The 13,789-nt window shown below is 39.7% G+C and overlaps 2 protein-coding genes across 8 annotated transcripts in view; both read left to right on the top strand.

Moving 5' to 3' along the window:
• The window catches only part of Canx (calnexin), a 31,349-nt gene extending 23,895 nt beyond the window's left edge, over positions 1–7,454 (top strand). For 2 of the 4 annotated variants that reach the window (XM_047556607.1, XM_047556606.1), the window contains 5 exons: positions 1,232–1,447; positions 2,374–2,493; positions 3,409–3,532; positions 3,685–3,770; positions 6,037–7,454. In XM_047556607.1, the coding sequence (XP_047412563.1) occupies positions 1,232–1,447; positions 2,374–2,493; positions 3,409–3,532; positions 3,685–3,770; positions 6,037–6,090 (600 nt within the window). In that variant the 3' untranslated portion in view covers positions 6,091–7,454. Of the gene's footprint in view, positions 1–1,231; positions 1,448–2,373; positions 2,494–3,408; positions 3,533–3,684; positions 3,771–4,572; positions 4,608–6,036 lie in introns of all 4 variants that reach the window. The other 2 variants (XM_047556610.1, XM_047556609.1) reach the window with 2 other exon arrangements.
• A 2,144-nt stretch (positions 7,455–9,598) lies between these two features.
• Positions 9,599–13,789, top strand: part of Maml1 (mastermind like transcriptional coactivator 1) — a 44,482-nt gene continuing 40,291 nt past the window's right edge. For all 4 annotated transcript variants that reach the window (XR_007109183.1, XR_007109181.1, XR_007109182.1 and 1 more), the window contains exon 1: positions 9,599–10,669. Coding sequence is in view for 1 of the 4 variants with exons in the window: in XM_047556605.1 (XP_047412561.1) it covers positions 10,328–10,669 (342 nt within the window). In the remaining 3 variants the exon portion in view is untranslated. The remainder of the gene's footprint in view (positions 10,670–13,789) is intronic.

Here is a 13,789-nt window from a genome sequence, read left to right as displayed (position 1 = left end):
GAGCAGAAAGTAAGTTTCATTACTTGATAAAGAACTGAATGGATGAAGTGTTGAAAAGACAAACTTAGAAACTGGAGAGAAAAGCTTTCAATAATTGCTTTATAACTAAGTGTAAAAACAAAAAGAAAAGGGAAATGGAAAACTTGTGGTTTGAGTTCCCTGCTGTCAGGTGGCAAGGTACTTCAGTCCTAGGATCCAGATCTCAAGATTGGTGATGTGTTACACGTTGGATAAAGGACTGTGATCAAGGAGTTGGCAGTTTGACCATGTCAAGTCAACTCATGGCTTAGTGTGGCTTTAATATCTCTACACCTGTAAAAAGACAGAGGCTTATATGAAAATACATATTGTGAAGTTCTGAAACTCCCACGTTTACTTTACACACTAAGATCTTTGTACTGTTCATAATAAATCATTTCCCTTCTGTCAAATACGTAAAATATAAGGTGGTAGGTCTATCTATATGCATATTCTAGATGTGTTTCTGTGGTAAAGTGTATTTTTTAATTGCACACTTAGACAATTAAGAGGATACTAAAATTACACTTAAAATTGCCTTTTAGCTCTTTTGTTTTTGACCATTTAGGTGATTTGCAAGTTTTGCTTGATAAGTGTAGTAGTAATCATTCTTAGAAACATCTGGGTTTATGTAGCAAGTATTTTTCTAGGTAGTTAACCTAGATGTGAATTGCTGGTTGATGATCAAGTACATTTTATCTTTAAATTGCTACTGAAAAAGTCTGTGCTGACTGATGCTCCCACTGCTACCAGAAGATAAGAGTGAATGCTGGCTATTTTGGTGGCACACAGCTGTAATCCTAGTGACTTGAGAGGCTGAGGCAGGTGGATTGCAAGTTCAAAGCCAGACTCAGCAACTTAGCGAGACCCCGTCTCAAAATAAAAAGGGCTGGAGATATGACTTGGTGGTGGGTAAGCACCCCTGGGTTCAGTCCCTGGTTAAAAAAAAAAGGGGGATGTTCTTGGAATGGGCCTGGCACGGTGAAGTGTTGGTTTATAACAAGATCACAGATGTTGGAAATTGAAAGTAACTGAAGTCCAGAAATCTTAAGAATGTATAAAAAACCATCAGTAGCACTTATTGTTTTCTCCTGCTGCTATTTGACAATAGCACTTAACCTCTGTTGATCATGCAGGATTTATATTACAGTTGGTTTTTTGTTGATCATTATTGGAAATAATTTTTTGAAACTTTTGTTGTTCTGTTTTTAAGGGAATCTGGAAACCCCGGAAAATACCAAATCCAGATTTCTTTGAAGATCTGGAGCCTTTCAGAATGACTCCTTTTAGTGCTATTGGTTTGGAGCTGTGGTCCATGACTTCTGACATTTTTTTTGACAACTTTATCATTAGTGGTGATCGAAGAGTAGTTGATGATTGGGCCAACGATGGATGGGGCCTGAAGAAAGCAGCCGATGGGGCTGCCGAGGTTTGTGCTTATGGTCTTGTGCGTTTATATGTTATTGTAGGTAACTAATTGTTTGGTGAAAAGCTATCATTTAGGGTCTGTCTTTTCCCTTATTTGAGAATGTTGTCATAAAAAAGTATAACTACATGCCTGCTGAAAACAAAATATTGGGTTTTTAGACATGATTTTATTACTTTAATATAGTGACTTTATTAGTTTAATATAGTGGATTTTATTAGTTTTAATATAGTGGCTAATTGTGTTATGTGCAAGATATGTTTTTTAATTTAAACTGTGCCATTTAGGATATGTTTTAATTCACTCTCAAAATGTTGAATCTTTGATTTATCCCACACATGGAATTTTGAAGTAAGTAATCATGTTTCTGGGCTGGGAACTGGAGAGCTAGAGATACTTAGATCAAAAGTGGTTCCTGAGGTTAAGGGAACCTTTTGCAGATGTTTAAGAAGCAGATTTTTTGCTGGGTACAGTGGTGCAAGCTTGTAATCCCAGTGACATATCAGGCTAAGACAGGAGGATCACAAGTTCAAGGCCAGCGTCAGCAACTTAGGGAGACCTTAAGCAACTTATTGAGACTCTCAAAATTTAAGAAAAGCAGGGGGGTGTGGGGTTCGTGGGGGATGTAGCTCAGTGGTAAAGAGCCTCTGGATTAAATCTCCAGTATCAACCCCAACCTTCACAAAAAACTAAAACAAAAAAAAAACCAGTTCTTGTACCTATGAAAGTGAAATCACTGGAATGATAAGGAGAGCAAAAATATGAGTTTTCTCCAATTCCCTTTTTATAATTTATGAGCATCTTGGCTTGAACCCTTGAAAAAGGAGGAACCTAAGTAGTCCATGCCATAACTAAACAGTTGAACAAATGGGCAGACTGTATTCGGTGTCAGAAGCCATAACTTACCATCGTCACTGTTTTGTTTTCAGCCAGGCGTAGTGGGGCAGATGCTCGAGGCAGCTGAGGAGCGCCCATGGCTCTGGGTGGTCTACATTTTGACTGTTGCTCTTCCTGTGTTCCTTGTTATTCTCTTCTGCTGTTCTGGAAAGGTAGGAGTTGTTTTTTGGGAATCATTTTTAGAAAGAACTCTTAGGATTTTAAAAATAACTGATATATTGCTTAAGATTTTCTTTGTAGAAGCTCCATATTTTGAGTGGACTTTGAATCTTATCCACTACACCTCAGTGGGCATTTATTGTGCCCAGATAAGGGTAGGATTTATAGTCCTTCACTTGACAGTATTATATAGTCCACTGTATTACTTGGTAGCAGGTTTTTTTTTTTTTTTTTTTTTTTTAAGAAATAAAAGAAGTAGGGGCTGGGGAGATAGCTCAGTCGGCAAAGTGCTTGTCTTGCAAGCACAAGGCCATGAATTCGATTCTCAGCACCACTAAAAAAAAAAAAAAAAGAAAGAAAGAAATAAAAGAAGTAACAGCTTCATCAGCCATCTGGGCACAAACCAGCTTTTCCTCCTGTCATTGCTTTTTCTATTCTTGAACTTAATTTTATCTTTGATTTATCATTATTCATTGTTTCCTCACTTTTCAAAACAATACATGTGGGAGCATTTCAGTCTTGTGAGGTTTTCTTTCTTAGCTCTTGTTGCATGCTTTCTGCTTCTTCTGAGGATTATGCTTCACCTCACATTCATCACACTTTATAACTGGATCCCAAGTGGTTTCCAGCCTTGTGCTCCACCACTGTTCTGCACATCTGTGCCTGAGTCTACTTGACAAAGTAGACCTGTAGTTTCCTACCTGACCTTTTGTTCTTATTGTTTATTTTACCTTGAACCACACACATTCATTGAAGATAAAGCTCTTCAGGATCGGAATTACATTTTTCTTGTGTCTAATTTTCCTGTATACACTCTGGTACAGAACTTTGTAGGCATTTAGTAATTACATGGTAATGTAATACATGAAAATGTGAACAAAGTTGTTGCACTTTGGGGAATATTTCAGAAACAGTCTAGTGCTATGGAGTACAAGAAGACTGATGCTCCTCAACCAGATGTGAAGGAAGAAGAAGAGAAGGAAGAGGAGAAGGACAAGGGAGATGAAGAGGAGGAAGGTGAAGAGAAACTTGGTAAGAAGTAATATACCCCCAAAATCTTGCAAAGAGTAAGATATTTCAAATGCTGATAAATAAATTTCAGTAAAATTTGCTTTAGGTAATGCTATTTTAATTACCAGAATCAAATATAGGCATTTGCTCAATTGTTTTAACTTTTATCTTAGAAGAGAAACAAAAAAGTGATGCTGAAGAAGATGGGGGCACTGTCAGTCAAGAGGAGGAAGACAGAAAACCTAAAGCAGAGGTAAAAGTAAGGGTTAATACTTTTTGTATTTCAAGCAACTAAGTTGAAGCTAAATAAAAGGAATATTGGGTAATTTACAATGGCTGTGATAGGAAAATGCTGTTAGAACCAATTTTGCTAAAGTGGGATTTTGAGTGGCACAGGTGAGCATCAAGGTGAACACTAAGCTCTGTCTGAATCTCAAAAGTATTTTTCTGAAATAAGTAGAAGGTTGTAAAGGAGAAAAAATAAAATGCTTTCTAAGGTGGGAACTTCCAAGTTATTTAACATTGTTGTCTTCCCTCTCCTCACTGGGCCCTCAAAAGCATTTCTTGCACAAATCACTGCATTCCAAACTTTCTTGCTTTGTCCATAGATTAACTAATTAATTCATTTAATGTATTTATTGAATGTCTCTCATGTGCCAAGCATTGTCAGTAAATCAAACAAAGAACCTTGGCTTTGGGGAGCTTAAATTCTGGTGCAGGGGAAACAGACAATAAGCAGTAGATATTAGAAGAAAGTAAATGACAGTATATTAGATAAGCTGTGAAAAGTTAAGACAGGAAAAGGTAGTGGAAGTTCTGGAAGCCAGTTGGCTTGTCATTGGAAAGATAACATTTGAGCAGAGACTTGAAAGAGAGGATGTCAGTAAGAAGGGCATTCTAGGCAGAGAATGTCCAATACCAAGGCGTAAAACTGCAGTCCAAAAGACAAGAATAGCCAGTAGTTAAAGAGGGAGTGAAGAAAAGGGGTTAGAGAAGGCTACAGATAATGTGGGGCCTTATAGGTCATTAGGTCATATTATGAACATGGCTTTTCTTTCTAGTGAAATGCTCAGCCATTGTGGACATTTGAGCACAGGTATATATATATATATATATATATATATGTGTGTGTGTGTGTGTGTGTGTGTGTGTGTGTGTGTGTATAACAGGATCTGATTACTATGACTGCTGTGTTTTCTCTAGGCTACAGGGAATCCTAGAGACCAAATTAGGGGCTCCTGTAATTTTCCAGGAGAGTTGCAGTGACTCTGAGCCAGGATGCCAGAAGGGCGTAAAGTACTTGGGATTCTGGATCTAGATTTTGTGGTACATTGGAGATATGGGGGTAGCGGAGAGAGAATAGTCTCTGTCTGCATCTTCGCTTACCAGTGTCCCTTCTCCTAGACCTCTTGGGTTTGAGTCTGGTCCACTGAGCAAAACCTTATTCCAGTTCTTTTTTTTTTTAGCTACTACATCTCTGCCTTCCTATTGTTGATAGTTTAATGCTATTTGTATTTTGTTTATATTTTTAATGGACATGTTTTGTCTCAATTAGAATGCAGATATTGAAGGTAGGGACAATGTCTCACCTGCTTTTTTATAGTCCCCAAACTGCCTCATGTGATGAAAAGTTGCTAGTTGGTAAAAGGCAGTAGTTTGTTTTTGTGGTATGGGGCATTGAATCAAGAGCTACTTAACCACTGAGCTATATCCTCAGCCGTCTTTTATTTTGAGACAGGGTCTTGCCACATTACTGAGGCTGACCTCAAACTTGCAATCCTCCTGTCAGCCTCCCCAGTCACGGGGATTACAGGTGTGCAAGGTTTTATAGAGTGATTTACAATTTTTCCCCCCTCCTTCGTGGCACTGGGGATGCCACATGCATGCTAGGTAAGTGTACTACCACTGAGCCACATTCCAGCCCAAGTAATTTACAGTCTTTTCTCTTTTCTTTTTTTTTTGTACCTGGGATTAAACCTAGTGGGGGTTTCCCCACTGAGCCCCTTTTTATATTTTATTTAGAAACAGTCTTTTTAAGTTGCTCAGGCTGACTTTGAACTCATGATCCTCCTTCCTCAGCCTCCCAAGCCACTAGGATTATGGGCATGTGCTACCATGCCTGTCTGATTTACAATCTTAAGATTGTGATAGAGTAGAAAGATCACTAGACTTGTAACCTAGTTTGATTATCTTCAGTTTTCTTTTGAATCCTCAGAATGGGACCAAGTGCTTAGGATTAAGCAAGACAACATGTAAAAAGCAGTGTTTGATCCATTTTACAGAAAATGTTTATGGGTTTGATTGAGCAAAGTACCTGTTTTGGGGGGAGGGGAGACAAAAGTAGAATACATATAATCCCACCTCTGGGCAGTCAGTGGTTTCTAATCATTTTCCTTTTTTTTTTTTCTTTAAAACCTCAAATGGGTTATAAAATTAACCTTGCTAATCTTGGAAATTTAATGAATATTTATATTTCTTTTTAAATGTGTTAATTATAGTGAATTTCTTTTCTTTTCAACCAATAGGAGGATGAAATTTTGAACAGATCACCGAGAAACAGAAAGCCACGAAGAGAGTGAAACAATCTTAAGAACTTGATATGTGATGTTTCTTTCCCTCCCCTTCCCTTGCAAGTGTGTGGTCCTAGGAGAGGACCTGGTATACCTTAGGTTGAAACTCAGAAAACCTCAAGACATCACCATCCACAGGTTCCAGCTGAACACTAGTCCATGTAATTTTAAACATCTAGCAGTAAATAATTGCAGTTGTGACATAAAGGACCCTGTTTCTGTAGAAAAGACAACATTTAACATAATGGTTGTGAAATGTAACATGAAACAACTAACTTGTATTTTTGTTTTGTTTTAAAACAAGCTTTTTTTTTTTTAATAGAATGATAGAATTTTGTCAGTCTAAAATATTGGCTTAATTTAATATATTAATTTGTCCATGCAGAAATAACACCAACATTTAGAAATGCTGTGGGGATGAATTGCATTTTTTTGTAACAAAAATTTTTTTAAAGTTTGGTATTAGAAAACATTCAAGTGTCTCTGTCCCTTAAAATTGATAATCATGTTTAAAGTGCAGTCATTTGTGGTTATAATTTTGTTTTGCTTGCTTCCATTACTCAATTCCTCCTAAGGAAATTGAAGAGAGGGATTGGATGGAAGCCCAAATTTATATAAAGATTCCGTTTAAGTTGTATTAAAAATAGTCATACAAAAAGAAAAAAAAAGCCTTTCACTTGATGTTGGTTAGACCATAAAGTGCATGTGTTCTGTTGCTCTTGGAACTGCTCAGTTCCCAGACAGCTTTGCAGTTAGTGGAAGAGGTGGCTTAATGCAAACTTGGGCATTCGTACTGCACACACAGGGAGTCTCTGGGCTCTGACCTTCTGGAGCAGGTGGCTTTTTAAGGAACTCTGGCAGGGCATGTGAGCTCCAGAATAGATGTTTCCATCATTGTTCCACTGTGTTGACACTGTTTTCCTTACCTAATTCCCCTAATTCCCAGCTTTCTCCTCTGCTATGCATTTTCTTCACAGAGCAGCTTGACGTCTGTTGCTGAAAATTATTATAAAGCTCTGCATAGTGTTAAGCTTTGTTGTGATTAGGTGTATGTTTCTTGTTTTTTGTTTTTTGTTTTTTTTTTAAAGCAGACCCACACCTTTCCAGGGTCAAAATGCAGGATAGAATACAGACTTTAATTTTTATCCATGTCTTTTACTTTGTGTAAAGATTTTAGAAGTCAAATCCAAAGGCGGGCCAATTCAGAATTGACTGTAATTGAACACAGGCTAAAAGTATTTATGGGAGGAGTGACATATAGCATGAGCTACCTGATTTTTGTAAAATATTTTAAGTCTTCATTTTCAATTTATGTAACTGTTGTCTTACATTTACACAATAAAGCAGCCCTGTTCAATTTTTTTTTTCTTTAATGTGGCTTGACGAATTTTTTTCAAAAGTGAATTTAGGGTTTTTTTTCCCCCATGTGGAATACAGATGGGTGCTATCTGAGCCTCTCCCCCATCACTACAGTATAATAATATCACTATTACACCACACTGAAATGTATTCAGAAAGATGTTTTTCAGCTTTATTCTTCAGAGGTGTTTCAATCATACTGATACTGTTCTTTGCACTGAATATATAAACACTGTATAAACACTCCACGGTGTTTATATAAGGGAGATATTGGGGAGGGACTATATTTGTAAAAGATGAAGGTTGTATCCATTTATTTTGTCCCTCACCCCATACTGATTCCCTTAAATTCTTTTGAGGTTGGGATGCATTTTTTAAATTTCTTCCTGTTGAGTGCTTTATTAAGTGCTGTTGTTCTTTGTTCACAGAGACCTTAGCTATAGAAAAGACTTTCCCAAATGTATTGAGTGCAAATAAACAGTTACTTAGCAAGACCTGAAAATATGTCTGCAGATTTCTCCTTGAAGTAAATGTGTGGGGATCACTGGATTTCCAGAAATCTGCCACCTTCATTCTCTATTGACATTGTATTTCATGCCTACATCCAACTTTCTACCAAGCTGTGAAATGACAGGCTTAAATCATTAGTGTTCATTGTATTCCAGGGTTATTCAGCAAAATTTCTTCAAAACAAAATACCTTTTCTTGTCTTTTTTTTTTTTTTTTTTTTTTTTTTTTCCTTTCAGTTTTTAAAGGTGCAGCTTCCTGGTTAAATATTTGCCACATTAATGAATGACCAGCAGTTTTCAGCTCTTAAAAAAGCACTTATATTTGGATTTTCCATGCTGGTTACCTGTCCCATTGTAAAATGCCCACTCTCTATCAGATGTGTTCCTCCATTTTTCTTATCCACAAAGTACTCTTCACCTTTTTCAAACTGTCATGTTACTAAATGGTGTTACATTAAAGTCCCTGTGCTAAGTGTCTGCTTGACTCAACTTCTTCATAATAACCTTCCATGCATGTTTTACTGTTTCAATTGTGGGTTGTTCTTTCATTGGCTACTTACTATGTGAGAATTTGCTAAAATGTGGAAATTGTAATGAACAGTGAAATAATTATGACATGAGTTTGATCCAATCTTATTTTTATTTAGCTCTTAGCTCCTCTTTTCCAGTTGTGGTTCAGTTCATTAGGTTCTGTTGTATAAGGTGGGGGTGCTATTGGTAATTTATAGATAATCTTTAAGATTTATGGGGCCCGTTAAACTTTTTTAAAATTTTTATTGGAAAATAATCTGTTCAGAATCAGATTCCATAGTTGAGGTATTTTCTAAAGTAATGCCAAGGGTATTTCATGTGCTTATTAAACTTTTAGATTGCTTACTGAAGTAAAAATATGCAGTGCTCCTAGTTGCTATTATTTTTTTCTTTTTAAGAAACCTTTTGGGGGCTGGGAGTGTAGCTCCAGTGGTAGAGCGCTGGAGGAGCTGGGTTCAATCCCCAGTAGTGCAAACAAAATAAAAATAATAAATGTTTGAGCTGTTAAAAGTGTCTTAAGGGCTGGGAAGATAGCTCAGTTGGTAGCGTGCTTGCCTTGCAAGCACATAGGCCCTGGGTTTGATCCCCAGCACCGCAAAAAAAAAAAAAAAAAAAAAAAAAAAAAAAAAAAAAAAAAAAAAAAAAAAAAAAAAGTGTCTTAAAATCTACAGGCTCCTGGCATCTCCTATGTAATCTTTTTAGCAATTAGGGTGCCAGTACGTGTTCCTAATATTTCCCCCCACACCAACTAGTAGTATTAACATTTCATTGCTTCTGTTTCCCTTCCTCACCCCCTTACAGTACCTACTCCCCCTCTGCCTACTAGTTACATTACTGGAGCCAAATTTTGGTTGCATTTTGTTGTGTGCCTCACTATGACCTAAATCATCTTTTAAGAATAAAATTCGCAGTCCAGGCTCCCGATGTATTGAACTAATCCTTTACAATTCCAGTCCCCAATAATGGGGCTGGACTTGACTCTACATCCTCTTCTGCTCTGTACTTGAAACGTCTTCAGACTTCTATTAAGGGGAAATTGGCAGTCCCAATGATTCAGAATGGTGCTGGAGGAAATCTCTACCAGGTCACTGATGGACTATTCTGACCAATTACGAGTTGGATGTAAGCAAACGGCTGAAGTTGAAATAGCGTGGTTACTGAGGGTTTACCCAACCGATTTCAAAGAGGAAATGGTGAAGTCCCATACTTCCAGGCGGACTTCTGGGTCTAGGTAGTTAAGCACTTGTTGGATTTACCCCGCTTTTCTCGGAGATCTTGAAAGGCCTATCTTCAGAGGGCGGTATTCAGGAGATCTGTCTCCTGTTGTTTGGACTCCCGTCAGTCATAGGTGGCCGGGTCTCGACTGCGACCCGCCCCAGGGCTACCCTTAGTTCCTCGCTTGAGAGTTCCTTTTAAATACCGCTCGGGAGACCAAGCGCACCTCATACGTCCTCATCCTCACGCCTTTCCGCGGCCGGTTCTTCTTCCTCTGATTGGTCGGAGCTCCTGTTCATCGCCCGTGACGCGTGAGGTCGCCGGTCGGGGCCCCGCCCTCTTCCGAGAGCCCCGAAAACAATTTTAAGATGGCGGCGGCGGCGGCGCGGAAAACAATGGGGCCGGGGCGGAGGGGACAGGCCAAGGCCTGAGGTGAGCAGCGAAGGCCGACTGGGGGTTGGACCAAGCGGAGCAGAAGGAAGATCCGCCGCTGCGCGCGAGTGCGCTCCGCGGCCCGTGGGGGCATGGCGCGGCCGTGAGGCGTACCGGGGCCGCCGAGGGGAGGGAAGCCCACAGTGCCAGCCGGCCCCGAGAGGCCCGGCCCCGGGCCTGGCCCGTTCAGCCCGCGGCCCATGGTGCTGCCCACTTGCCCCATGGCGGAGTTCGCGCTGCCGCGGCACAGCGCGGTTATGGAGCGCCTCCGCCGGCGCATCGAGCTGTGCCGACGCCACCACAGCACCTGCGAGGCCCGCTACGAGGCCGTGTCGCCCGAGCGCTTGGAGCTCGAGCGCCAGCACACCTTCGCCCTGCACCAGCGCTGCATCCAGGCCAAGGCCAAGCGTGCCGGCAAGCACCGACAGCCGCCGACTGCGGCTCCGGCCCCAGCGTCCGCTCCAGCTCCGGCGCCCGCCGCGCCAGCCCCGACTCAGCGCCTGGACGCTGCCGACGGCCCGGAGCACGGCCGTCCCGTAGCCGTAAGTAGAGCAGTCACTGGTTTCGGCGGCAGCTCATTCTCCCGAAAATACCTCCCTGGGCGCGGACAGGGCCTCTGGGAAACTTCCCCGTGCGCCCGCAACTCCTGGGTCTGGCTTCAGGGAGGGTAACATGGCAGGGAACTGTGCGGTTGTCATCTTCGGGAAATGGCACTGTGGCATTACTTTGGAAAACATTACTGGAGGACTTTGCAGGGGGCCTGGACCGGGAAGGCTGAAGAATGTTTGGTGGAAGGGTTTCTTCCACATTTGATTCTGAAATACTGAGAAATTTATTTTGGAACAGGCTAGCATTCGAGTTGCCTGTGATGTAGAGAACTCCTGTACAGTAGGCCTAACCTCATTTATTCTGCAAGTGTTAATTGAATCTTTGCTCTTTGCAAAGTCCTGTGCTATAAGCAGAGTCAAGGGCTTTAATATGGAAATGAGTCGGCCTACAGTTGACCAAATCAAACTGCTTCTGAATGGAAAATCAAAAAGTCGTGGAAAACCTTAGTAAAATCATAGTGCTGTTCATTAGGTTGCATGAAAGTAGACCTTGTTTAGGAATACTGAAATTGTGGACAATTCCAGTTTTAACTTAACAAGAGTTGTTTAATATCTCCGATGATATTAGATAGCTGGCAAATTGTTATGCCCTTTGTGTTCTCAGTAGATATTATAATCAGCAATTTATCGTTCAGAATTTTTTTTCTTCCTGAAACAGATTTATAGAAAGGAGACAAAGATTTTGTTTTTTTTTTTTGTTGTTGTTTTCTTGGTATTAAAGCTTAAAGCAATTGTTACTAATCCAATTTGTTCAGTGTGTTTTTAATTCAGGCCTTTATCTTCTCTCACTTGGGCTATAGTATTATTCTTTCCTAACTATTAGGTCTTCAGGCTCCCCCCACCCCCGCAAAAGCTAGAATCTTTTTATTGCTTGAAGGAATGAAGTTCAGTCTCTTTGGCGTATCTTTGGCACCAGTCTGACCTAACCCATCTTTACATGTCCCCTACAGATCCTCTGCTTTGGTTGAGTTATTGTCTCATTCTCTCCCACACTAGCCTCTGCTGTTGGACTTGAAGACAGAGTATATGGATTCAAATCCAGGTTTCAACTAAATTAATTCTTCTCATCCTCCTTTTTTTTTGCCTGTAAATTGGAAATATGTTGGGCTTTTTATAAGGGTTCTTGTTAAATTCAAAATAAATGAGTATGGATATGAAAGTATTTCATAAACTGAAAGGCTGCCCGCAGGACCCTCTTCAACACCATTCAGAATTCTGCCTTCCTGCTACTCCTAGCTCACCTCCTTCCTTTCCTTTAAAGCTAGTTTCTGACCACCGTAACCCACAGCAGTCAGAATCTGCTTTCAAAACCTTTAGGAAATGTATTATCTAGGTTATTTATTTTTAGCACATAGTCACATATCACTTCAGTCACATTTTATATCTTGCCAACTAGACTGTAAACTCTTGAAGGCAGAGAGTGTTAAAAGAGTCCTGTATACATCTTAGACCCTCAGCATGTGTTTGTTGAGTGACTTAATATTAAACTCCATGCTGTTTGTATAGTAATCTAACTTCAAATGAGCAAAATCGCTTAACTTCCAGAACCACCTTTGCTAATAATTCTTGAGACTTAAGAATGATGGGTGGTCATTCCAAATGAAGTAATAATGAAAGCCTATAAAAAAATCAGTTTTACATTCAAATAGTTGCCTTGAACACCCCCTAGAAAGTATATTAATAGTAATTCCATTTCTGTTTAAGGCTGAGTTTAGAACCTCTGTTTCTCGATGTTATACACACACATACACACACACACACACACACACACACATACACACATACACACATACACATATATGAATCTCTGGAGGGAAATTGGGTGCACACCCAATTTTTGAAGAGAAATTAATTTGGAGTGTGTTAGAACTTGTATCTGTCTTGCAAGTAATTCCTTTGGGTGTTAGAACCTGATCAGATATGCTGACTTGGGTTGATGTCCTATCACATTAAACCTTGACCAAGGAGTTTCATGAATTTACGCTTTACAGCGGGTAGTGCTGTTCTTTCTTTTCTTCTGGGAGAAGGAACCCTTTTTACTTTAGGCTCCAAGTGATTGTAGCTGAGCTGTTTAGCTTTGGAATGGGGTCCAGAGATAAGTATCACTAAGAAAACAGTGGTGTTTTCCAGTTTTGTGGCTCCTTTAGTTCAAGAGGCAGAGAAAATTCTTGCCTGTGACTTTTAACTTGGAGAGCAGAGCTTTGCATAGAAAGATGGTAATCATTGTGTTGTTTTTGTTTGCTTATTTGTTTTGTAGTATTGGGGTTTGAACCCAGAGACATTCTACCTCTGAGCTACATCCCAGGGTCTCAGCTAAGTAGCTGAGGTTTGCCTTGAACTTGGCCATCCTCCCATGTCAGTTTACCCAGTAGCTGAGATTACAAGCATTCACCACCAGTCCAGCTCATTGTTTTTTCTGACAACTCTGTATGTGTATTTGATCTCATTAATATTCCTTATAGAAGGAATGTTTTTTCTAAAGTGTGCTGTAGTATTGTGAGGTGGTCATTTCATAGCCAAAGTTACCTAATTGGCAAACCTTTTGTATGACTTAAAAGGAGTTAGATATTACAAATAAGAGTTTACCTTCCCCTGAGGTTACTATATTTTCTTCTTGGGAGATCCATCTCCCCCCAACAGACACACACACAGAGCAAAGGCTTAACCACCATCTTCTTGCTCTGTTAGACATGAATCAGGAACAGTGCTTCAGATTTTTTTCTGTCCTAGTTTTTAAGGAGTGAACCTCTTATATTTTATTTATACTCTGCGCTCTTGGAAAACAAATAGTATTCTAATGACAAGATTGACTTCTTTTTATTGGGAATGCTGGGTTATACAGAACTATCCACCCAATTATGCAAACATTCATTTGGTAAGTGAAAATAACTTTACATTTACTTGAGCATTTTCTTTCTGTAGTAAAATGCTATAAAGGTTTATTCCCAGTCTCTTTATCAACTATTGTTAGAGTTCTGCTGCTAAGCAGAGAGGAACTTACCAAGTGATTGGTATGGTTGACAAAGAAATTTGACAGTTGCATGCCAACCATTC

This window comes from Sciurus carolinensis, chromosome 6 (assembly GCF_902686445.1).
Source record: "Sciurus carolinensis chromosome 6, mSciCar1.2, whole genome shotgun sequence".
Taxonomy (NCBI): Eukaryota; Metazoa; Chordata; class Mammalia; order Rodentia; family Sciuridae; genus Sciurus; species Sciurus carolinensis.
Note: the sequence above shows the minus strand (reverse complement) of the source record. Positions and strands in the feature narration are given on the sequence as shown.